The following is a 26,842-nucleotide window of genomic DNA, read 5'->3' on the forward strand; positions in this document are numbered from 1 at the left end:
CTTTGCAATTTTATGAGGTCCCATTTGTCAATTCTTGATTTTACAGCACAAGCCATTGGTGTTCTGTTGAGGAATTTTTTCCCTGTGCCCATATCTTTGAGGCTTTTCCCCACTTTCTCCTCTATCAATTTCAGTGTCTCTGGTTTTATTTTCAATTATTATTGCATGTGAGTGTGTGTGTGAGTGTGTGTGTGAGTGTGTGCGTGTGTGTGTGAGTGTGTATGCGCGCAGATACACATGCCATGGTATACAGGAGAAAGTAAGCAAACAACTTTGGACAGCTGGTTCTCTCTCTCAACTGTGGGTTCCAGAGACTAAATTCTGACAGCGCTTGCACAGCCCTCGCTCTACCCACTGAGCATCTCACCACCCTTTTAAAGGCTTCGTTATTACTGTGTGTGTGTGTGTGTGTGTGTGTGTGTGTGTGCTCCATGGCACACATGAAGCCATCAGAGAGCAATCTGAGAGAGTTGGTTCCCTCCTTCTCCCATATGGGCCCAGGATTGGCCTCAGGACACCATGCTTAGCCCCAAGCACCTTTACCACTTGAGCCATCTTACTGGCCCTCCTTCTCTTTTTGGTCATCCCAGGTGCTGGGGGTATAAATGTGCACCTGAGTTCCTGATAACTCATTTGTGTGTGTGGGGGGGGGGGAGGTATGTACACACATTTGCAATCACCACAGGTGTGCAAGTGCCTGAGTTAGAGGGCATCAGATGCCTTGAAGTTAGAATTACTGGTGGTCTGACCTGGATGCTGGAAACTGAACTTGGATCCTCTGGAAGAGCAGCATACACAAGTTAAGGTCAGATGACAATTTTCAAGAACTTGTTCTCTCCTTCCTCTGTGGACTCCAGGGATCAAACGCAGGTTACAAGACTTAGAAGACAAGTGTTTTTGCACTGAGTCACCCACATGCCTGAACTAAACAATCACTAAACAATCTTGTTGGTTTGTATTGTTTGGTTTGGTTTCTCTGTGCAGCTTTGGCTATCCTGACACTTGCTCTGTAGACCAGGCTGGCTTTGAACACACAGAGATCCACCTGCCTCTGCCTCTTAAGTGCTAGGATTAAAGGGTCTCCTGCCACCTCACCATGAACTAAGCAATCTTACCAAAAGCAGCTTAAGGGGGTAATGGATTTACTTGGATTACTACTGGAAACCACAGTCTATTACTGAGGGACGTCTAGGCATGAGCTCAAGCAGCTGCTTACCTCACATGGGGAATCAAGAGCAGAGAAATGAACGGCTCCTTGCTTGCTTGCTCCCTCATACTCAGCTTGCTTGCTCCTGTCTTATATGTTTCAGAGTCCAAAACCAGGAAATGGTGGCACCCTCAACAGGTTGGGCCTTCCTATAGGAATTAACAATCAAGAAAATGCCCCCACTCACGCTCATAGGCAAATCTGATTTACACAGTTTCTTACGGAGACTGTTTCCAGGTGATTTTATGCTGACAAGTTAAAAGCTAACTATTAAATCACAAAGGAGAAAAATAAATAATCCAATAGGATGGGTTAAATGAAGTGGGGCAGGAGGGCAGAACAGAAGAGGGAATATAAGCCGGGCAGTGGTGGCGCATGCCTTTAATCCCAGCACTTGGGAGGCAGAGGCAGGCGGATTTCTGAGTTCNAGGCCAGCCTGGTCTACAGAGTGAGTTCCAGGACAGCCAGAGCTACACAGAGAAGCCCTGTCTCAAACAAACAAACAAACAAACAAACAAACAACAACAACAAAAAAAAAAGAAAATAAAAAAATAAAGGAAGAAGAAGAGGGAGTATGGGAAAGACAACACTAAAGGCTTTTGAAAATATTATATGGAAACCTACCTTCCTAAAATTCATACTTATATAAAAAAAGGAGTTAAATAGAGTTACCCTATAGCCAAACAACAATGCCTCTACTGGATACCACAGGCTAACACATAAAAAGTTCAGTGCCAGGAATGAATTACTTCTTCTGGATTTGTTGGCCAGTGGTACTGCACAGACCTCCAAACATTACAGATTATGGCCACTGTTCTTGCTTACCCTCCAGAACCTGAGAATAAGACGCTACTGCTGAAGTCACTACATAATTCAGCCACAGAACATGTAAGAAATCAAGCTGGTATTAAGCTGGAAGCTTCACCCCCATTGGCTAGCTTGTATAGTGCTGAATGTTATGCACACTACTAAGAGAGAAAAGGAATCACCAATCATATCCAGCTATGAACTCTGCAATAACAACCAACCTGTAAAGATATGCCCACTGATGCAAAAGTGGCATAAATGTTATGGGAATACTTTCTGATTGGAGTTAAGGCTCTCTGCACAGGACTGAACCCAGTCCAAGAAACCGCGTACCCATACCTAGTATTAAAGAGCCAAGAAACCATGGCTAGATAGGATTTAGACCCTAGGGGAAACCTACCACTGTTATTCTGCTAAATAGACAGTGTTTAAAAAAAAAAAAAAACTCCTAATAACTTATCACTGTACCAATAGATTAGTACATCGCTAAATCTTCATTAGAGACTTCCTGCAGAAAATGGCAATCAACACAATGATCCACAACTGGTCAGAGCACTCAACTCAATGAGACATCTCTATCACACCTTTCCTTTCAAGGCTCAGGAATCATCAAGGAAGAGGGAGTAGAAAGAGCCAGAAGCCACAAATGACCCTGATGAATGTTTCCCAGACATACTAGGGTACATGCACAAATGAACTCACAGCAGTGGTGATAACATGAGCAAGACCTCTGCAAGCTCAAGCTAGACAAAATCTCAGCACAGAGGGGAAAGGAGACAAAGTCTAACACCTAGCACAGGGACATCTGGTTGTTTGCTTAGAGGAGGAGAGTCAGTTGTCCACAACTCAGTGGATGGAGTGTTTGGGCAGCACAAACCATAGTAGAAAAGAAGATGAACAAGAGGAGGAGGAGGAAGAAGCAACAGCCTAAAAGCTGGGTAGGAAGGGAGGACGGAAGTGATCTGGGAGAAGGTGGGGAGGGAAGTGAATATGATAAACATATACTGTACGAAACTCTAAAGGAAAAAAACAGGCATCAAGGCATTTTATGATGTCATATGCCATGCTGCCACTGGGTGATTTCAAGTAATTATAAGGTGTTGGCTGGCACGTATGATACGATTTTGACAAAACCCGCTGAATGAGTGTCAATACTAGAGGCTTTGTGTTTATGGCACATCCTATTAACACAGAAGTAAATTCATTAATTGCTCCCATATTTATATTCCAGTATGCTACTCATGATCAATCAGTTTGTACAGAAGAAATAAGGTGACTATGTGACAATAAAACATGGAGAGATGGCTCAGTGGTTAAGAGCACTGATTGTTCTTCCACAGGTCCTAAGTTCAGTTCCCAACAACCACATGGTGGTTCACAACCATCTGTGATGGGATCCGATTCCCTCTTCTGGTGTGTACTCCTATACGTAAAATAAATTAAAAAAAAAAAAATCTTAAAAAAAAAAAATAAAAAAAAAAATTGAGAGAAACCATATCCACTTAACTTATAGTATATTGTTGAAAGTATTCAATATCTCAGTTATTTCTGTTCATCTCTTATTGTACTGAATTTATAAATCACAGATACATATGTCTGTTGGGGGGTGGTATCCACAGAGTTCTATACTCTCTACAGCTTGAGGCATCTACTGACATTCTTAAGAAGTATCTCCCATAGGACCCGAGGAGATGGCTCAGTGGACAACATTCTTGCTGTGTAAACATGAAGACACTGGGTATGGATTCCCAGCACCTATATAAAATCCAATAACTTAGCACATGTCTGTGCTAACCCCAGTGCTGGAAGGGATGTGCAGTCAGAGACATGTTGGCCAGCTAGTCTGGCCAAAATGATGAGCTACAGTTTTAACGAGAAACCCTAACTCAAGAATTCAGATAGGCAGAAGACATAGATGTTGACCTCTGAGTTCCACAAGTATATCTAAACACACAAACTACACATGCATATATACACAAAATACACGAATAATTAAAAGATTTTAAAATACATTTATTTAAAAGTCCCTCCTGGAGATTAGGGGATCATTATATTGTTCATTTCACTCAGCAACTTGATGATGGAGGGAGGTACCAAGTGAGAAAAGGACTCCTGTGAACACTGTACACTGGGAATAGCTTCAATACGGAAAACATGGGAAGATAAGCAAAAAGAAATAGATACACTGCTGACTGGGGCTTCAGCCCAAGCCAAAGATGCTATTATAAAGGGGACGGGTACTCACAGAATGTGGTGATATGAGTAAGATACATACAGGTGATATGGACCTGGAATCCCAGCACTTAGGAGGTAGAAACAGGAAGTCCATGAGCACAAGGTCATCCTCAGCTACACAGGGAGTTCAAGGCCAGCCTGAGTCCAGTCTGAAAACAAAACTGAGTATGACATTAGAGTTAACAAAGGAGAACGTGTTTAGCAAATGTTCAGTAGTTTCAAACACGTGATAATAGGACAGCTGTTGACCACAGCATTTAACGCTCCTCTGAACAATATAAAGTTTGAACAAGTGTGCCAGTTCCTGCACTTATCCTTTAGTAAGGAAATTAAGCCTATGGTATAAAAAGCAGCAGCAGCAGCGTACTGAGCTGCATCACGTGTTCACAGTGCAGCAGTATCCCTCCTACGGCACACAAACTCACAGTGCTGTTTACACGCCAAACCCAAGGAGTTCCTTGTAAAGCCTGAGAAGAGTCTGAGAGACCTCCACCTGGGAACAGGGACTACATTGTCCCTACAGCTATAATTCATCAGAAGGCCCAGATCTGATTCAACACTGGTTTGGGCCTTAATATCCGTGCCAGGTTTATAGAATATTGGAGTCAGCTTTCTTCACAAAGTGAGAAGGTGTGTCTCTGTTTTTTTTTTTTTTAAGATTTATTTATTTTATGTATATGAGTACACTGTAGCTGTACAGATGGTTGTGAGCCACCATGTAGTTGCTGGGATTTGAACTCAGGACCTTCAGAGGAGCAGTCAGTGCTCTTACCGGCTGAGCCATCTTAGCAGCCCTCTCTGTATTTTCAATTGTGAATTCTATACTGTCAGAGAGCTAATATGCTGGCAATATTTTGGTACTGTCATTTCTATGGCCCATCACCCTGTTTTCTATTTTGTAAATATTGGTCCTTCCACACTTGTCTAAAAGCAATCTGGAAATGTATCGGAGGTTGTCTTGCTGCTGACTGGTTATAATAAAGATCTGAGGGCCAGGAGCTGGGTAGAAAATAGGGGGTGGAACTTCCAGGCAGACAGAATGTCCAGAGAGAAGCAAGCACTCATTGAGAATGCACATGGAGGGGAACAGACGATGACCAAACTAGAGCACAGAGGTAGCCATTTGGTGGGATGTAGTTGGGTTAAGTTAGATAAGCTAGCTAGGAAACTGCCCCACCAATAGGCCTAACAGCTGGAGGCATCCTTTATCCTGCTATAATGGGATATCACAGTTGGCATCTGTGATAATCTGTTCTCAGATAGCCCAGTAGGCGGTATGCTGTTTGCTGGCTTGATGTATGGCCTAAAGCTGAGAAGGGCAATTTCTTCTAACAGAAGAATGAGGCAACAAAAGCATCTGGGACAGACACTCCACATGGCATGAGAAACACTGATAAACCCTCCACAGAGAGGAATTATCAAAGGGCACTAACAAAATTAGCCATTGGTTTCAATTTGTCAGTAAAAATTTAAAATAAAGGATGTACTCCCACCAGAAGTAAAAAAGTAGGGCCAGCAAGACAGGTCAGTAGATAAAAGGGTTCACCACCAAGCCTGTTGAGTGCTGTTCAATCCGAGTCCTACAGGGTAGAAGGAAAGAACCAACTCTCCCAAGTCGCCCCTGATCTCAACCCATGCCCACCCCCAAACATAATTAAAAAAATAAAGAAGGATGAGTGATGTTGCATTTTATCCTGTCATTAATAAGTTTCAGGGCCTCAAAGGGGATAGGAATGCCAGAAGATGACCAATAGAGTCAACTAACCTGGACTCTTGGGGCTCTCAGAAACTGAACCACCAACCAAAGAATATACACGGGCTGGACCTAGACCTCCTCGCACATAGATAACAGATGTGCAGCTTGGTCTTCATGTGGGTCTGGAACAACTGGAAAGGTGGCTATTCCAAAAGCTGTTGCCTGCACGTGGGATATGTTCTTTTAGCTGGGCTGCCATGTCTGGCCTCAGTGGGAGAGGATGCGCCTAGCCTTGCAGAAACTTGAAGTGCCGGGGGAGGGGGAACACCACCCACTCAGAGGAGATGGGAAGGGGGGCGGGAATGGAGAGGATCGTGGGAGGGGATGACCAGGAAGGAGGGTAGTGAGTGGGATGAAAAGTGAATAAATAAAAATAAATTAATTAAAAATTTAAAAAGTGTGTTAAGGCCAGTGAGATGGTTCAGTGGGTAAAAGTACTTGCTGCCAAGCTTGAAAAACTGAGTTCTCTCTCTGGAAACCCAGAGGTTTCTAACAAATAATAATTTCCATACTATGAATCTGATACATGACAAGTAATTATATACATTTTAGATTTTGAATTAGATCAAAATATAGAACTTTGTTTTATTGCTTTCTAATAAATGACAAAAATTTATCACATACTTTATAGTATTTACATTAAAATGCAGACATATAGAAATATATAAATCTCAGGAATACGAGGCAGGAGCAAGAGAAAGCATGAGTTACATACTGGATTCCAAGCCATCTAGGACTACACAGCAAAAATCTATTTCAAAAAACATAAATGAAAATGTAAAGACATATATACTCATAATCTATGATGATACATTGCATTTCAAGCTCTTGAATGGGGGGGGGGTCATTTTGAAAGTATTAGCTCGGTTGGTCCGTTGCTCTGCTGTAGGGTATTTGCCTTGAAATGTACAAGGCTCTTGGTTCAATCTATAGACTGAACAACAAAAATCACACAGCAAAGATGAAATCATTAGCTCAAGGTAGCCACGTGTGTCAGTGCTGGGAAGTCTAAGGCAGGAGGACAGTGTCCAAGGTGGAACCACAACATAACTACAGTAATACGAAATTAAAGACTGAAGCTTAAAAGTTCCTTTATTTTATTCATTTGAGTTCAGAGACAGCAAAGTGCTGCTTAGGGAAAGAGACAGGAGGGAAGGAAGGAGAGAGAGGCAGGGGGAGGAGGGAGAAAGGGACAGGGGAGGAAGGAGAAAGAGGCAGGGGGAGGAGGGAGAAAGGGACAGGGGAGGAGGGAGAAAAAGGCAGAGGGAGGAGGGAGAAAGGGACAGGGGAGAAGGGAGAGAGAGGCAGGGGAAGAGGGAAAGAAGAGGGGGAGGAGGGAGAGAGGGAGGAAGGAGAGGCAGGGGAGGAGGTTAAGGACAGGAGAGGGTGAGAGGGAAAGAGGGAGGAGGAAGAGAGGGAAAGGGGGGAGGAGGCACAAAGAAACAACTATTCACCAGAATAAGATGATAAAGCAAAAACTTAAATAACACTCATAAAATATCACCCCAAAACAATATAAACTCAAACACAGACTCTCACTGTGTCATGCTGGTGGCCTCCAACTTGTGGTTTTCTGCCTCACTTTCCCAGGCACTGGGATTACAGGTTTATATCACTCAGTGATTTTTCTGCCTCAGTTCCCAAGTCCTGGGATTCCAGGCATGTCACCCATTCAACTACTGCTTCTGAGAATACAGCTGGGTGCTCTTATTTACCGTGAAATGGCCAAGTGATTTCCCTTTTCCAAAACAAATGCCTTGCAGTTAGAACTAAAAATCTGTTTCTTATTTTCTCCAGAATAAGTTTTAAATTGTTATAAAAAAAATTGATTCAGAAACTGCTAGAGCAATTACCTTTTTATTTAAAAGGAAAAACATCTGCAAAACTGGGGCTTTGGCTTGGTGCAGAGTGCTTGCCTAACAGCCTCAAGTCCATGGAGCTGATCCCAGCACTGCAGACAAGCAAAGCCTTTAGAAGCATCAGAACGGGGACCACAAAACAAATGGATGCCATCCTAAAAAATACAACCCAAGTATGTAACATCTACAAATTATCTTCCATAAAATCTTCTGAAATCTTTAGTGTTGGCACTGCAAAATTGTGGCAGCCATTTTTATTGGAAGCAAGCTGTGCCTGTTCACCCAGAACCTAAGAGTTCAAGGCCAGCCAAAACCAATATTAAGCTCTCAACTAGCCTGAACTACATGACACCCTGCCTCAAACTTGCCATGATACTCCTGCACCTACCTCTTAGTTCTTGGGACGGCAGGTATCTGCCCCAAGCCCAGCACCACACAGAAAGCTTGAATGGATCACATACTCCAACACCAGAAGCTTGTTGCTGGTTTTCAAAACTGTGAAGAATTTTGAATGTTTATAGATCAGATATCACATGCATCATTTTATGTATGTATGTATGTATGTATGTATGTATGTATGTATGTATTTTTTGATTTATTTATTTATTATAAGTAAGTACACTGTAGCTGTCTTCACACACTCCAGAAGAGGGCGTCAGATCTTGNTACAGATGGTTATGAGCCACCATGTAGTTGCTGGGATTTGAACTCCAGACCTTTAGAAGAGCAGTCGGGTGCTCTTACCCACTGAGCCATCTCACCAGCCCCCGTATGTATGTATTTTTGTGGTGCTGGGAATTGAACTGGGGCCTCACATATGGTAGGCAAGTGTTTTATTACTGAGCTACATTCCCAGCCAGTTCTTGATTTCCTTCTTTTCTTTTGTAAAGACAAGATCATGTGGTTCAGGCTGGCCCACAACCTACTATGTGGCCAAGGCCGACCTTGAACTCCTAATCCTCCAGGTTCTATCGGCTGAGAGCTGGAATCAGAATCCTGTGAGCTATTGCTCTCAGTTTATGTGGTACTAGGAACTGAACCTATGGACCTGTGGATAACACACAAACACTCTACCAACTAAGCTGAATACCCAAATAACTCTATTCTTTCATTTTCTTGATTGAATCTAATAATATTTTGCTTTCAGTAAGACAATGTCCTAATCTAGGTGTTACATTACCAAGTATTTAACAGTCAAGTGTTGTATCTATTATTGTTTATTCAGAGATAGGGGTATAACTATGCAGACTGGATGGCCTGAAACTACATAACTATCCTGGCATAGGAATCATGTTCTGGGGCTGGAGAGATGGCTCAGTGGTTAAGAGCACTGGCTGCTCTTCCAGAGGTCCTGAGTTCAAATCTCAGCAACCATATGGTGGCTCACAACCATCTACAATGGGATCTGATGCCCTTTTCTGGTGTGACTGAAGACAGTGACGGTGTGGTCACGTATATAAAATAAATAAATCTAAGAAAGAAAGAAAGAAAGAAAGAAAGAAAGAAAGAAAGAAAGAAAGAAAGAAAGAAAGAAAGAAAGAAAGAAAGAAAGAAAGAAAAGGAAAGAAAAGAAAAGAAAAGAAAAGAAAAGAAAAGAAAAGAAAAGAAATCATGTTTCTACTGCTCCAATTCCTGAGATTACTGCTATGTGCTACCATGTCGCCCTTTATTTTCAGTCTACATCTTAGCAAACAAGTCACCATACAATATATCTTGCTGGGGAAACAATAGACACAGACTGCTGCAAGAGGTTGCTGCAAGAGGTGACTGCAACAAAACAGATACTGGACCATCAAATATGCTAGTACATCTAAGATTTTTTTAAAAAGAGAAATGGGGGGGGGTGATTATTAGGGAGAGAACACTAATTTATCAATCTTCTTAATAGTTAATTCTATGATTTTTAATCATCTAGCTTTCCACATTTCTTCTGTGAGCTCCAAGCAGTTTAGTGATGAACAGATCTAAGAACTAAGAGAAAAGTATGTTTACCATGCACAAGGCCCTGAATGGATCACTAGCACAGGGAGATAAAAGGGATGAGGAAACAGCCCAGGAACTTTGGATGTGAAAAAAGCTCACTATTATTGTTTGTTGGGTTTTTGCTTGTTTGTTTGTTTAATAAATACAGTGTTTGACCATGTAGCACTGGTTGGCCTGGAACTCATTTTGTACACCAGGCTAGCCAAGAACTCACAGAAATCCTTTTGCCACCTGCGTGCCGTGAGTAAAGGCTTGCCCGCTAGGTTTTTAATGAATGGACTTGAGGTCTACCAACATTTATATTCAAGAAGATGTACATTCGAAGTCTAAGAAATTTGTCTTTGTATCTGAAACTAAGGGTCAAAACAAAGCATGCACACACTAAATAAAATACAATCTAACAATATGAATTAAGTTCTCACCCCTGACATTCGTTTCTAATATTTTTAAAAAAGGAATACGGCCTTTTCCAAAAGCCACCTTCCACTGAGTGCTCACCAGAAGCGCTGAAATCGCAAGGTTTATGACGCTGGTCACTCCAACCACTCCGGCAAAAATTCATTTCTGAGGAGAAAAATGAAAGAGCTTGGGCGGCTTTTGAAGAGCAGGAGCATCGTAGACGCAGCCATCGCCAGGACCGCCCTCTGGGCACTTCCCCACCCTGGTGACTGACAGCCACAGAGGACTCAGGCTTGGCCGAGCCCGGAGGCGCCGTGGCAAGCGGAGCAGAGCTCTGCACTGGCGTTCTCCATCTCCACCTCGGCCTCCAGGTAATCCTCCTACCGCAGAACTCACGAAGGCCAGCCAACTCCGCAACTCTTCAGCACAGATAAGAGCCGGAAGAGATGGGCGCGGGTATGACGTCACTTCCGCTCGCGCTCGGTCTGCTGCATAGCCGGGGCCAGGAGTCTACCTGGGTTGAACTCTGTAAGATTTCTGGTTTCTCTGCAGTGTCAGGGCGGAGGCGCTGTAAGGGCTTCACCGCCGGAGCTGGAGGCCAACGGTGTTCTCCAGGACAAGACGGAATTAGAATCCAGGCTGTGAGCCGGGCAACGGTGGTGCCAGGACCAGGAAGTCCTTTAACCACAGGGCTTCTTGTGGGTACTTTTTTGCCTGCCTCCGCTGCATTCTTAGAAGCCTGGCTTTCTAGAGCACCCTAATTCAGTAGGAAACAGAAGGCAGCCTCGCTTCCGTAATCATCTAGACCTCCCAAGGTGTTGGAATTGTATTTCGTAGGCTGCGACCATAAAGGGTGCTTCAACAGATTGACCCTACCTCAGCCCATTCCACCAGCCTCAGCAGATGGAAATAACTGGGTTTCTGACTGGGAATCCTGAAGTAGTTACTGGGTGGGTCTTGAACTCGTCCTAACCTCGTGTCTGCATCTTTCCCAGCAACTGTTTTCCTAAGTCCCCGGTTCTATTGGATGCACTAAGCAAAGAGTAAGCTCAAATTCTGATTTTTGTCATCTCAAGTCACAGGGAAAATGCCCACTCAGATTCGACACTGCTGGTTACTGATGCTCCCTGACAACATGAAGAGCCAGTTTAACCACGCAACAGTTGAGTAGCTGAGAACTGTAATGTTACTAGAAGCCTCTTGAACTTGCAGGACTGAATTCTGCTGACATCTGTTGGTCAATGGGAGTCAAAAAGAAGCTATGATTACCTTCTGACGAACTTAAAAGCATTTATGGCCCTGATGAAGGATGCAAGACCAGTCTGTCAAGAGACCCATTTACCCTCTCTGCCACGAATTTGCTCAACCATAGGCTTGGGTTGCTTCAGAAACAATATGCCAGTATGATTTCTCAGAGAAAAGGCAGACTTTCTTGCTGCACACTTAGAGCTCAAGGAAAAGCACTTTTACTAAAGCACATGGCCAAATACGAGTTGACCTCAAATATAAGATTTTACTAAATTATGTACACCTTAGAGTTAGGCATTTTATACACATTGTCATCCTTAAAACCTTTAGGTCCCAGCTCCCCCTGATTAGACTGAACAATTTAACAGACAGGAGACTACAAGTCTAGCCACTTGGACAGATGGGAGATTTACACAAAAATATTGCCAAGATTATTTAAGTACACCAGTGTTCTTTTCAAATAGATGTGACCCAGGGTCATGTTGCCCAGCTGGCAAAATTATTATTTTTTTTTTTAAAGGAACTGGGGGGTGGGCTGGAGAGCTGGTTAGGCGGTTAAGAGCACTAACTGCTCTTCCAAAGGTCTTGAGTTCAAACTCCGGCAACCACATGGTTGCTCACAACAATCTGTAATGAGATCTGACGCCCTCTTCTGGGGTATCTGAAGACAGCTACAGTGTACTAACATTTAATAAATAAATCTTAAACAAAAAAACTGGGAACTTTATGGCAGGCCAGGACTTAACATCCATTGTGAATGTGCTCTGCACCCTTGAGCTGCATGTTAGAGATATGTTCTCTGGGGACTGGACTAATGGCTGTTCAATCCTAGTGAACTGACATAGCACCATGGATTTATCTCCAATAGGCCTGAGGAGCACACTACCTATCTTTGGGGTACTGAGGAACAGCACTCCTTCAGCTAAATCCTACTCTGTATGATTTAATGTCTCCTAAGCAAATCTATTAGCAAATCCTCTATGACATCAATTCTGCTACTGTGAGTTTCTTCAATGTCAGTGTAGTAGTGCACTTGCTCCTGGGTCTCTGACTTTGTGATACTTAGGAGATTAATGATGGCAACCTGTATGCAAACTGTCTAGTCCACTCAGAAAGAAACAGTATTAACACACTTTATTTTAAAACTGGATTTAATGTTTTAGAATAGCAACTAAAAAGTAAATGGAGTACATAAATTTCAAGCACTAGGTAAAACTTCAGTGAAAACAGCATTACAGAAAAGGTACATGCAACAAATACAGAAGAAAAAAGTTGCTAAAATTCCAATTTTGTTACTAGTTGCATTATACATAATGGTCTAAAAGAATTGTTAATCAGAATTTTTCAAGTAATCAGAGTTTTAAAACTCTAACTAAAGTATATATAAAAGACACATCTACACCTGGGTTATAGCATGTGTAAAGCCCTCACTTTGAATCCTAGCACCTCCCCCCCCACCCAATTTGTATTTTTTAACCAAGGATACAAAAAGAAAATTAAAATATATAACCATGTAAATACCTGTCAGAGTCAATGGAATAAAAACTATATTGGAAAGTTAAGTATTTCAAGACAAATTTTTTTCCCCTCCCGGATTATTTACCAGGCCCCAACTCCTCCTTTGGGTACATTTGTCTTGTCTTATTTTTATTTTTGTCTTCTTAAGACAGTGTCTCACAAAATAGCCCAGGCTCAGGCTATCCTTAAATCTGTGATCCTCCTGCCTTGGCCTCCCAATCCCTAAGATTACAGTGTGAGGCAACATGCTGTAGTCGGAGACAAACACTCTCCAAAGAATACTGACTGAAGATTAACTCAATTTAAATACAAGGAGAAATCATTGCAGCTTGAAATACAAGGCAGACCCAAAGTTAATTATACAACCATGAAACATCAGAAATACAAGAAAAAATAAATTTCATATGTGAAAATGAAAGCATGCCTAGAAAAATATACTCAAAAAATTTAAATGATACTATAAATCGTAGGTGTCCTATAAACATAAAAGATACCGAACAGTTTAAGGTAATAGAAAACAGGTACCTAAAACAGTATCAATTATTCTAAATCAGGATAACTGAACAGGTTATAATTTAGGACAGGCGAGGAATACATTCACTGCAGTATATGACACTGTTCTAATCTACAGCGAAAACCAGTCAGTTCATTTTACAATCTGGCAGTTTTGGTGGTGCTGAGGATTGAACCACAGTCTTGTGCGTTGCTAAACAGGCAGGCGCTCTTCCTATCCCTACTCCGTGGAGAAATTATATGCCAACGTTACTCAAGAATATCTATGGTAATCTTTACGTGAGTAAGCATAAACAACATTAAGTAGTAAAAACGATCCATTGGGCTCAAGATGATAGCTCAGTGGCAGAGTGCTTGCCTCATCTGGGTTTGATCCTCAGCAATCACACAAAACAAAAATGAACCTTAATGTCCAAGTTGAATGTATCTAAGAATTTAAAGTTAACATCAGAAAACTAATATATAATCATTAGTAAATGACTGCTTTATTTTAGAGCCCTTTTAGTCATTCCAGTATTTATTATTATGGAACAATGAAATCCTAGATACTTGAGTGCTACCAGTAAATGAGGATGGTCATCTCAGAGGATACAGGGAAAGCAATTAATGAATCCAGAGGAATTCTGCCTCACAAAGAAAGAAATACTATAAAACCATTATGCAAAATCCAGATATTTAAAAAACCCTCTATCCTAATAAGCAAATCAGTATAATGGAGAGCATACCTCATTATAATTCTAAAGAAAAATATGCTTTTACTACTTTCACTAGTGTGCTGGACATCATACTAATTTATGTAAGGAAACAACTAAAATAGAAAAAAAAATCATTATCTACAAATATCATTACCTGTCTGGGAAACCAAAAGAATCTATGACCCTCTCAAATTCATGTTAAATCTAAAGCTAAGCATGACTGTTCAGATCGGGTCTTTAGAATTTCATTTGATAGTCCAGGACAATGAGTGGAAACATCATCCCACAATGCTGCGATTTGTATCAGTAGAGGGAAAAAAAAATCCTCATTTTCAGACTTTGTCATATGAAAGCGACTGCATGCCAGGGAGAGTCTACTCCAGAAGCCAAGCATGCTGTTATTTTGTGTTCATGTGTGTGCATGTGCATGTTGGTGTTTCCACATTTGCACGTGGCATGTGGAATCCAGAAGGTAATGTCAGGCTTCCCTAATCACTTTCTGTTTTATTCACTGAAGCAGGGTCTCTTGCTGAGCCCGAAGCTCGTGGATTCAAGTAACCTAACTACCCAGATAGCCTGAGGATTCCCATCTTACTTCCCAAGCCTTGGGATTATAGGCAGCCTGCCCCCACAGCCACCTGGCACTTAGGTGGGTTCTGAGAAAACAAACTCTGGTCCTCATGTTTGCAGGGCAAGAGCTTTGCCCTCTGAACCATTTCACTAGCTCCCATGCTGTTAATTCTTGTGTATGTGAGAAAATAAATTGCTGTATATAGTCTGTCCACTGCAGGAAATGAAAACTAGCTACTCACATGCTAGGTAAGGACTATTATCACTGAGCAAAACCCACAGCCCTAAAATTTTATCCAAAAGTGGTAAGCTAGTGAGAAGTACAACGATCTATAGATATGAAAATGCCATAATAAAACCCAATACTTATGCTAACCTAAAATTTTGTTTCTTTTAAAGGGAACTTTTAAAGCACCTTGGTTTATGCTGTTTCGCATTATATTTATGGTGTATACATGTGTGTGCAAGTGTGGTATGCATGTCTGATGTGTAGCAGTCCATGCTCTCCTTTGACTGTGTGGATCCCTGGGATCAAACTCAGTTCCTGCTCACAAGCACCTTTACCTTCTGAGACATAGTGTTTTGTGGTACTGTGGCAGTAAAAAAATAACATTTAAACACATGTAAGTAGCCTTGTAGAGGCCAGCTCTTCTGGTGAGGATTCCCTCAGTTAAGAAGGAAGAACATGTTATTAGAACATGAAGAAAAAGCAGTCAGTGATGTGTAGTGATATTAAACCAAGCAGATCTGTATAGAAGCATTTTGTGTGGAAGTTAGAACTTGAGAGTGATAGACTCAGAAATTTATCTGTAATTAAAGTGTTCAAAAGGAGCAACTTAGTTCCTCCTGAGTGCTTTTAGTAAAATATGAAAAGGGCAGAACACTGAGGCTAAGAAGAAATTGTTAAACAAAGGGAACTGTCCTTTAAAAACTCTCAGCCTACCCACACTACAGGAACCAAGAAATCTGTACTAAAGAGACTAGGCCAGCTAGGAATATAGCTTAGTGACAGAGTACTTGCCTAGCATCCATGAGGCCCCCAGTTCTATTCTCAGATCACCAATCTCAACCAATCTGAGGAATATGGACAAAGTTGCTGTCACTGCAATCCAAGATGGATCCAAAAGATGGGGCAGATGGACAATTTGAATTCTATAAAGGATCACTCGGTTGACATCTGCAAATAGACTAGCTGTTAAGAGCAGACGGGAACGATTTCTTGGTGTGCTCATCAGAATCAATGGGGTCAGAGTAGTTGCCTAGGAGTGTCTTCCCACAATCCACCTGTGTCCTATATGATCTTGGTTTGTGATGAATTTTCACATTAACAAGCCACACTGGCAGCCATTAACCAAAAAAAGGATCAAATCTGTTTTCATAGCATTTAGAAATGTTATGATTAGAGTCAAGCATCAGAATGAAGCCACCTAGTATACTGGCCTCACTTGTGACCCACAGATGCTCTGACTCAGATACTCATGAAAAGGTTCCAGGGTAACTGGAAACGGTAGCTCAGAAACTGAGTGCTTGCCTAGCTTGCGTGATGTTCTAGGTCAATCCTCAGCACTACCCAAAAGAAGAAAACTTTGAGGGGGGCACCTAAATATCCTATTTCATAAAATTAGGATGGTGTCTAAGGCCAGTGTGAGCCTCTATAACCCACACAAAGCAGTTAAGACTAATCTGATGATCTTTGGTGTCATTGTCAATGTTTAAAGGTGGCAACAGATGGGCTAAATAGCAACAGCCATACCCTCACATTGATAGGGCTTGTCCTCAGCGTGAACTCTGCTGTGTTTTCTCAGTCGTGAGTAAACAGCGAAGGCTTTCCCACACTGCTTACATATATAGGGCTTCTCTCCAGTGTGGGTTCGCATGTGAATGTTAAGGGATGTAGAATATATAAATGCTTTCCCACATATGTTACACACAAAGGGCTTTTCGCCACTGTGGATTTTCAGATGTTTAGTGCGATGGGAGGAAGTAATGAAGGTTTTCCCACAATGAACACATTCAAAAGGCTTCTCTCCTGTGTGAGTTCTCACATGATGAATCAGGCCAGAGGTCCTGGTAAAGGCCTTCCCACACTCCTTACATGCAAAGGGCTTTTCTCCACTATGAATTCGTACATGGGTGGCAAGGCCCGAGTACTGAGTGAAGGCTTTCCCGCACTCCTTACATTCATAAGGTTTGATTCCAGTGTGTGTTCTTATGTGTTCAGTAAGCTGGGTAGATCTAGAAAAGGTTTTTCCACATTCCTTACACTCGTAAGGCTTTTCCCCAGTGTGAACTCTTATGTGTTCAGTAAGGCCTGACCATCGAAGGAAGGCTTTCCCACATTCCATACATTTGTATGATTTTATTCCAGTGTGAATTCTAACGTGATCATTAAGGTATGACATATTTTTAAAGGCCTTTCCACACTCCTTACATACAAAGGGCTTTTCTTCATTATGAGTTTTTACATGTGCAGAAAGTCGAGAATAATTAGCAAAGGACTTCCCACATATCTTACATACTTTGGATTTTTCTTCAGTATGAATTGATACATATTGAGTTAGGTGTGAGGAAACCGTGAAGGCTTTCCAACATTCCTTGCAGTCACAGAATTTTTCTCCAGTGCACATTCCCATGGGATTATTAAGGCATGCAAAATACTGAAAGTCCTTTCCACATTCCTCAAATTTGTAGGGGTTTCTTGCATTGAGAATTGGAAGATGCATAGCAAGGCTTGTAGGATGAATAAAACCATTCCCGTATTTACTCCAGTCAAAGGGTTCTCCTCCATTGTGAGGCCTCATATCTGGCTGAAAGTAAGACTGATTAAAAAAGGCTGTCTCACAGTCTGTGCACTCAAAGGGCTTCTCGCTTGTGCTAGTGCTCGGGTACACGATGTTTGGAGGCAGACTGAAGAGTTTCCCACACTGATTAAGCTCAGAAACGGTCTGTCCAGTAGAGGTTTCCTTGAGCAAAGAAAGAATGTCTTTCCCATACCAGTTACACTCAGAACTGTATCCTTGACTTTGCATGCTCACCTCTGTGTTAAGGCATAATTGTTCACCCAACACATTCCCACATGGCTTAGAGTCACATAGGTCCCCTTCATTGTGGTTTCCTGACTGCTCGTGAAGGGATGAGTCACCCACCTGAAGACAAAAAGAGTTTTGTGTTCACAGTGAAATTTACAGTTTCTTTTCCATTCAATTATTTCCTGACCTTTAGTTTTTCCAAACTGAATGTCAGATTCCTTTGTCAATTATATGCGCTAAAAAGAAGTGGTTCTCTATAATTGCTTAAAACTTCCACGTCTAATTGCATATGTGGAAATACATATTTGTGGAAACTACAAGACAAATATCTTTATGACCTATTTGGGGAATCTCCCAATTCATGATATTCCAGACAGCTCTTCAGAAACATCAGTTCCTCTCAGGAGCATACTACTCATCCCAAGTAGCTCTCTTTTGTATGGTTTACTACAAAGGACCCCCTTCTTGAGTATGAAATAGAAAGTCCTTGCTGATCTTACCATTTCTGTTGCACTGGAACTTTGCATCCTAAAATAATTCTCAAGCTCTGAATCGTCAATTGTAGGTTGTAGTTCCAATTCTTAAGTTAAATAGAAAGAGAAACATAAGTTCAGAAAATGAATGGCATGTACAGGAGTTAAGGAGTAAGGGGCATTTGTCCTTCTTTTCAAGTTAAGCACACTAAGAAAATAAAATTGAGGGCTGGAAAGTTAGCTTAGCCATTGATGGCTAAGGCTGAAAACCAAAATGATAAGAAAATAAAGACAGGCAGACATAATGGTGCACAACTGTGATCTTAACACCTAAAAGGCTAAGTCAGAGAATTTTTTCTACGTTCAAGAGTAGCCTGGGCTATAATTCTAAGACTCTGTTTCAGCCAGGTGTGGTGGTGCACACCTTTAATCCCAGCACTTGGGAGGCAGAGGCAGGTGAATTTCTGAGTTTGAGGCCAGCCTGGGCTACAGAGTGAGTTCCAGGACAGCCAGGGCTATACAGAGAAATCCTGTCTCAAAAAACAAAAAACAAAACAAAACACTGTTTCAATTATACTAACAGAAAAACAAGAAAAAAGAGGCAGGGGAGATGGCTAGGTGGTAAATCACAAGGACTTGAGCTTGAACCCTATAACCCATTTTATAATGCCTGCCATGGTGGCACATACTCATCATCCCAGTACTGGCGAAGCAGGGACAGATTCCCGAGGCTCACAGCTCAACCATCCTAGCCTTGTCAGTAAACCCCAGATCTCCATGAGAGATTTGGTCTTAAAATACAAGGTGGAGGCCACTTTGTCACCAAACTTGCCAACCCGAGTTCAAGCCTTGGTAGTGACATGGTGGAAAGAGAATGACTCCAAAGTTCTCTGACCTCCACACATGTGCTGTGATGTGTACTGCACAGAGAAATTTAAGAATTCTGTTTTGTTAAAAATTTAGCAGTAAGACTGCTCAGTAAGTAGAATGGTTGCCTCACAGGCCCAAGCCCTGCTGATTCAATCCCCAGCACCTCCAAAACAAGAACAAAAAAGCCATAATAAAGAAAAGCATAGTCAGTGAACGACAAACTTGACCCTGTGACAGTTACAGCAACAGGAAAGCCATAAAGCTCTGGAAAAACAATCAATATTGAAATATTAAATTTACGAAAGGGAAGGCATAGGCTATAAGATCATAGGTATGCCTGAATACACAAACAATCGTTTATGTTAAATGGCAGATTATCTCACAGAGAAAAACGGATTCAATTGGCTGGTACATTGTAAGAAATTTTGATTTTAGTTGCAAAACGATACCAAGCTTGTCAAAACAGATTTCTCTATGAATACTTACGTTGAGGAACAGCACTTTCCACAGCCTCTAACTCTTCTTGTTTTAACCAGGGGGTCAGACTAGGAATGAATAACTGACATCCTGCATATACAGAAGCATGTATGAGTGAAAAGGGCTCAAACAGGAGATGACAAACTTCCCTATAGCCAAGGAAATCACAGTTCAAGTGAAAGCAAGGTAATTCGTTCAAAGTAAGTTAAAACTCAAATATGGGTGAGGGAGGGGGGTGGCTTAACATGTAAAGTTCTCAGTACAATCTCTAGTACCACAGAAAAGACAACATTTCTGTATCCTAAAAGGACTGGTTTGCTCTACTCTCTGAAAACCAAATGGAAGTTAATGTACACTTGGAGAAGGGCTTCGCCTCCAGGGTAGAACATTTTCCTAGCATGTGCGCCACGCTAGGGTTTCAATCCAACAATGGATGCCCAGCCCAGTACAACTTGCATGCACTCTCGACAGACATGGCCTACTATGCTGGACACAGGGGTGTAAGAAACTTGAAGTCTTGGAACTTGGGAGGATGAGGACAGAGAACTCCAAGGCTGAGGTCAGTCTGGACTACACACGAAAGAGTCTATTTCCAAACAGAGGGTCACAGTGAAGGGCAAAGGGCGAAGAAGTGCAAAGAGGAAGGAAAAATGAAACAGGAGAGAAAAGGGGAAAGGAAGACAGACATGGTGGCACACACATCTAATTCCAACACTTGGGAAGCAGAGGCAGGCAACAATTTTTGAGTTTTAGTTCAAGGTTTGCCTGAGCTATATAAATAGAGCATATTTAAACAAAAACAAAAAAAATGAAAAGAAACAAACAAACAAAATGAGAGTTCTCTAAAGAAAATCCTGGCTGAGAAATGTTTTTAATGTCCATCACTGGGGGGNGGAAGGGGAGGGTCTGGAATGACTAGGGATGGGGGGGGGGAATGAGGACAAAAATGCACAGGAAAGCATTTCCTTAAACGCTCAGCATCCCTAGCACGGAGATTGTCAATCAAACAACCTTGAGGTTTCATCTTACCTCATGCAAAATGATACAGATACAAATTAACCAATAACAAATGCTGAAGAGGAGGAGGGGAAAAGGGAGCCCTCCATCACTGTTGATAGAACTGCAAATTGGTGCAGCTACTATGGAAATCAGTGTAGAGAACTCTCTGAAAGCTAAAATGAATCTCCCACATGACCCAGCTGCACCACTGCTCCTTGGCACAGGCCTAAAGGACCTGAAATCTGACTCCACAGACCCCTGCTCAGCCATGTTCACTGCTGCTCTGTTCACAACAGCCGGGGACTGGAGACAACCCTAAAAGTCCTCCAACCAACAAATGCAGAGTGAAAGTGGGGTACACAAGACTTATGTAATTCAGCTGTGAAGAAAAAAACAAATCATGAAGCTTGCAGGTAGCAGGGAAGCAAACAAGAATCCAGCCGAGCCGTGAGGCCTCTGAACCACAACAGGCAGCACTGCACAACAGCCATAAGGATACAAAACTGACACACATTACCAACAGCCCTCTAACTGGCCTTAAGAGCCACTTGGCAAAAGGGAAGTCATGCCGAGTGCCGGAAACCATAGATCTCGGAGAACCTACAGTCCACACCTTACTAAACCAGTGTAATCCATCTACATTCTAAATACACGTTTTTACACCCACCCCTCATCTTTGTAACAGAGAGAAATTATCACAGAAAACCACAGTGGATCAAACGGCAAGCTACAGAGCCTGGTCCCAAAGGACACACGCACAGTGCAATTCACAGTTTAGAAAAGCAGGTGGAAAGACTTTTAAAGTCAGAAGATCAAGGAGTTTGCTGTGAGGTTGTCTCTTTGTAATGTCAGAAACTACATAAAAGTCTCAGCTTAAATAGGAGCTGGGCAAGGAGGACACTAATAGACATGCTAATGTGGGAAACAGGAAGCTCAGGAGGCCTGACCCTGCACAGAGAACTACAGACAAGGAAGGTATGCTGGGGGTGGGAGGGGAGAACTCCACAGGGAAGAGCATACCAGCTGCTCACCCAATACCAAATGGTCAGTCTTAAAAACATACATACAAGTAAAACTATGTAAACTATGGAGATTATATGTATACGTTTAGGAACATAAAGACACAATTAATGAAATGAGACCATGAACGTGAAAGAAAGTTAGGGGTACATGAGAGGAAGGAGACATAGCAAGAGGTACAGAGAGAGGAAAGGGGATGGCGAAATGGTGGAGTTGTATTATAATCTCAAAAATAAAAAGGATTTTTTAAAAGAAAGGGAGAGAGGAAAGAAGAAAAAGGAAAAAATAAAAATGATTTGCCACTGTAGATTATTATATATTATGCCAGGAATTTTATTTGCTGGAGCTGGGAAGATGGCTTGCTGGCTAAGAGTATTTGCTGTACAATCACAAGGACCTGAGTCAGGATCTCGGCAACCCTCATAACAAGCCGAGCATGGTCTTGAATGTGCCTGTATCTACAGTGCTATGGATGCACATAGGACTGATGGGGCTTACTGTCTGAAAGACAAGAGCTCTAAGTTCAGGGAGAAAGCCTGGCTCAAAGAAATAGGTAGTGATAGAAGAAAACACCTCGCACCTTCTATAGTTTCTGCATGTGAATGCGTGTATAGAAACACACACACACACACACACACACACACGCACAAATTAGAAAAGCTGTTTTTTAGTTTGATTTCATTATATAGTCCTAGATATATAGACAGGCTGGCTGTAAACTTAAGAGGTCCACCTGCCTCTGCTTCTGCCTTTCAAGTGCTGTGATTAAAGGTGAAACCCCTTTGACCCTAGCCCCACACAAAAGTTTTATTTAGAAATTGACCTGTCATAAATAACATGGTCAGTCTCTTACACATTAAGAAGCATGTACCATGTATCTGTTCCATAAAAGGTAAGGAGGAATGCTGGCAGCCTTACCTACTGAAGTCAAGTTCTCATAGTTCTCCAGCATGACCTCTCGGTATAGATTCTTCTGAGTCAGGTCCAGTAAAGTCCACTCATCCGGGGTGAACTCCACAGCCACATCATCGAAGGTCACTGAATCCTAAACCATTACATGTACGTTGGTTTGAGCCAAATAACAGCCTTGCTAGTACTCAATGGAAGGTTAGGAAGGAGGATCTAACCCCTAACCCTGTACATTTCTCAGATCAGCCTCAAGCTGCAGGCTTCAGTGGCCCCAGGAACTCCTCTCTACACCCACTCTCTGCTGACCTTCTACTGTTACATGACTTGACTTTATAAGCATGATTTCCACCAGCACAGCCGGCTAGAAGCTCTTCTGGTCCTACTGTCTCATTGCAGCATATTCCTAAACAAACTGTACACATGGGATAAATAGATCTGAGAAAAGGGTGCTCTCACCTGACTTACTGTCAGAGGACTCAACAAAACAGAAGACATGCAGTTATAATGATATAAAGTGCAAGATTAGTTAGTGGGGGCCCATGTCTGTAATCCCCAACACTGGATAGGAAGGCTGAGACCAGCCAGGGCTAGTGAGTTCAAGGTTAGGCTACACAGCCAGACTCTACCTAAAACAAACTAATTACTGAAGTTGGGGATAGAGCTCAGTAGTAAAGCATGTGCCTAGCATAGATAAAAAGGCCTTGGCTCAATCCCCAGCCAGGCAAACATGTTAATAAGCAATAACAAAAATGCTAGAAGGATTTGCAAGGCTCTGCTCCCCAGGGAAATTCAACAAGATAATCTCCACCCCCTAGTGAGAATGGACTTCCCTTAAGCCCTGGAGACTGAGTCTGTCTCAACTCCAGACTCTAGAAGGAGATGCTTGTAGATCACAGATGACAAAGTTGTATTTGGTAGAATGATCTCCTCTGTCTTTACCTGGTAACAATTTGCCTGGTTGTCAGTCACCGTCCCGTCTACCTCTATGTTTGCTTCGTAGACGTAGATAGGCTCTCTAGAAAGAAGGCCTGATAGGAGAGAAAGACAGTATAAAATCCCAGAGCTGCCTGTAATCCCCACATTCACATGCCATGAAGTCACTCCACGACAGTGTGACACTCCCCTGCCATCTGTACACTCATCAAGCCACATAAATACATATTCCTACCAAGAAATGCCAGAGCACTTAGCCTCCCCTAGAGCCAGAGGGCAAGCTAGGAACTGTGCTGCCAACTGCGAAAGAGAGTTCTCGCTTTATAGATCTGGGGCTGGTGAGATGGCTCACCTGGTTAATGCAAGTGCTCACACTTGATGCCCAGAGTTTGATCCCAGGATCTCACATGGAAAGAGAGAACTGATCCCCCCCAAAATTACTCTGCATTTACCCGCACTCATACAAATACACACAATAATAAAAAAAAATAAAATAAAATGTAAAAAGAAACATGACTCTATATTGCCCCTGGTGACAGAACTCGTGACAATTACACATCTCTTCTGCAAGCATACACACTGGGGCCCTAAATCACAAACCACTCCTATACAGCCCATTTCAGCTCATTGTAAATGAACATACAAAGCTACTAAAGTCCTGCCCACTGGACTTTACTGTGCAGGAGAGGCCTAAAACAATCTGAAATAGAGCTTCAACAAGGACTTACCATGGGACAAATCAATGGCTGCCATCCCGTGATGCTGATGGTGAAATGTGCCTGAACACTCCCTTCCCTGATGCCAAGATCACTTCGGGACAGCTTATGAATCTAAGTGGACAGAGGCAATCTCCATTCCTCTTAATACAGGGTATTATGGAGTCCTGTTCACATCAATCATTAATCAACAACATCGAACATCAGTCATCAAACATCACACAGTAGTGCTCACTCTCTGCAGATAATATATGTGAAACCCACCAACAAACGTCTACTCACTAACAGTAGCCATGCGCATACCAATTAACCTTTACTACTTTTGTCAGAAGTTGTTGCTAGGCCCTTTACATAGATACGCTCACCTGCTACCGTAACCATCCTACACAGAAGATACAGTTGCCCACACTGAAACACCCACATTCAGGCAGCATTAGTAATCAGTCTAGTATTAATTACCCAGTTTGGAAATGAACTGAGAACTGATGAAGTTGAGTTTGTCCAAAAAGCTTGATTTTCTATGATTGCTACTGCTCCCTAACATGACATAGGGACCCACCACAGAACTATTCAGGAGTCACTAGTTCCATACGTAAATGACTACTTGACATGTACATATTATGACTTAATTTTTAAAAAAACTGAAGTTGAAATATTTTTAAAATCAACATGACTATTGTCTGACAGCTCTGAAGTATGTCTGGCCCAGGGCCTGAGAGTGCACACTGATAATACTAGCACTGAAGAGGCCAAGGCAGGAAGACTGTAAGCTAGAGCTCAACTACAGAAAGACAACCTTTCTTTAAAAACAAAAAAAGAAAACAAAATAGAAAACAAGTTTGAAATAGCTTATCTATTGAATCTACTTATTTTCTTTTCCCTCTTTCTTTTTAAGAACAGAATCTCATACTGTGATACAAGGGTTGGCCTTGAACTCACCATGTGGCTAGGATGACTTTGAACCTCTGATTCTTCTGCTTCTTTCTCACAACTACTAGGATTACAGATGTGTTCCCCCATGCCTGGTTTATGTGGTGCTGAGGATAGAATTCAGGGCTTTGTGTATATGAGCCAAGAACTATACCATGAGGCTAAATCCCTGCCCTGTGTGTGTGACTGAACTGTACCCAGGGCCTCAAGCTAAACAAACACTCTACCACTAATCTACACCCCCGGGTTCTCAATCTTTAAAACTACTCATCTCATTTATTATAAACATAAATCAAACATGTCTGGAAAAAAAGTAAGCATCTGAATTTTTTATTATGTACTAAAATGGTATTTTCAATATATGGGTTAAAATAAAAACATTATTACAAATAGTCTTACCTCTTCTATTTCATTTACTGGAGGTACTGGAGGTACTGGTTTATTTCAGGTCTGGCTTATTCTTTAATTCTTTCAGCAAATTATTAGGAAGTCCTATTCCTGTGGTAGGCATGAGCAGAGCAGGGAAGGATACAGAAAATATCCTGTTCTGTACAGATCTAGAAGTCCTATGGGGAAATATAATCATAACAAACAAAAAAAAAAGAACTGATATATTACTTCATAAGTACTACAAGAAAAATCAAGCGGATGAGGAGAGTGTCCTGCGTATGCACACACAGGAAGCACAAACTGAAAACTGGTTTGGAACAGGATGGCAACACAAAAAGAGAACTGGCACTGGCTATATCATCTTTGGCCCAGAGATTAGAACAACTGACAGGTATTTAAAAAAGGAACTGAGGGCAGGAGAGATAGCAGGTGTCTTAAGGGCACTGACTGCTCTTCTGGAGGACCTGGGTTCAATTCCCAGCACCCATATCCAGCAACTTATATTATCTGTAACTCTAGTTCCAGGGGATCTGACACCCTCTGAGGACACCTGACATAAAAGTGGTGCATACACATGCAGGCCAAAACCCATTCATATAGAAAACATTATAATAATAATAACAATATACAATTTTAAATTTTCTTTAGAAAGAAAGAGAGAAAGAAGGAAGAAAAGAAAGAACCCATTCAGAGAGCATTCAGTCAGTAAAGTACTTGTCATAAAAGCATGAAAACCTACATAGAAATCTTGGCAGTGTTGGGGGGGAGGCTCACTGGCCATTCTCATCAAATTAGAGAGTTCTGAGTTCAGCAAGAGATCCTGTCTCAAAAATAAGGATGTGTGAGGAATAGAGAAATAGCTGAGCAATTCAAAGCACTGGCTGCTCTTGCAGAGGACCTGAGTTCAATTCCCAGCATCCACATCCAGCAACTCGTAGCACCTGTTAATTCTAGCTCCAGGGACTCTAATGGCCTCTCCTGGCTTCCCAGTGTACCCATACATGGGCAGACAAAGACACAAACAATAACAATAAAACTAAAACTTTAAAAGTAATAATAATGTAAAGAGTGACTGCAGAAGACTCCCAACATTTACCTCTGGCCTCTACACACACACACACACACACACACACACACACACACACACACACATTCAGAGCACATTTCAAATACTAGGGTGTGGGGTCTTGATTGGCAACACTAGACTTATACATAAATGCCCTTTCTAGTTCATACTGGCACAGGATCACAGACAGGTCAGAATCTAACGGGCTCATTAGTATGGATTACCTTTTTAAATAAAGAG

The 26,842-nt window shown here is 41.9% G+C and overlaps 1 protein-coding gene and 1 long non-coding RNA gene across 2 annotated transcripts in view; both read right to left on the reverse strand.

The window, feature by feature from the left end:
- LOC110327215 overlaps positions 1-26,842 on the reverse strand; it is a 54,860-nt gene that overhangs the window by 15,771 nt on the left and 12,247 nt on the right. The window contains exons 2-11 of the mRNA XM_029543063.1: positions 25,546-25,712; positions 24,229-24,383; positions 23,507-23,595; positions 22,577-22,703; positions 19,649-19,729; positions 18,320-18,399; positions 16,525-17,936; positions 15,861-15,892; positions 10,508-10,665; positions 4,260-4,376 (exon numbers count right to left, since the gene is read on the reverse strand). Coding sequence (XP_029398923.1) covers positions 4,260-4,376; positions 10,508-10,665; positions 15,861-15,892; positions 16,525-17,936; positions 18,320-18,399; positions 19,649-19,729; positions 22,577-22,703; positions 23,507-23,595; positions 24,229-24,253 — 2,121 coding nt within the window. The 5' untranslated portion in view covers positions 24,254-24,383; positions 25,546-25,712. The remainder of the gene's footprint in view (positions 1-4,259; positions 4,377-10,507; positions 10,666-15,860; positions 15,893-16,524; positions 17,937-18,319; positions 18,400-19,648; positions 19,730-22,576; positions 22,704-23,506; positions 23,596-24,228; positions 24,384-25,545; positions 25,713-26,842) is intronic.
- Positions 7,823-10,658, reverse strand: LOC115064817. Its single transcript, XR_003844634.1, has 3 exons — positions 10,346-10,658; positions 8,253-8,359; positions 7,823-8,019 (listed from the first exon to the last, which is right to left on the reverse strand). It is a non-coding gene; the product is annotated as an uncharacterized LOC115064817 (long non-coding RNA).

This window comes from Mus pahari, chromosome 10, assembly GCF_900095145.1.
Source record: "Mus pahari chromosome 10, PAHARI_EIJ_v1.1, whole genome shotgun sequence".
NCBI classification, from domain to species: domain Eukaryota; kingdom Metazoa; phylum Chordata; class Mammalia; order Rodentia; family Muridae; genus Mus; species Mus pahari.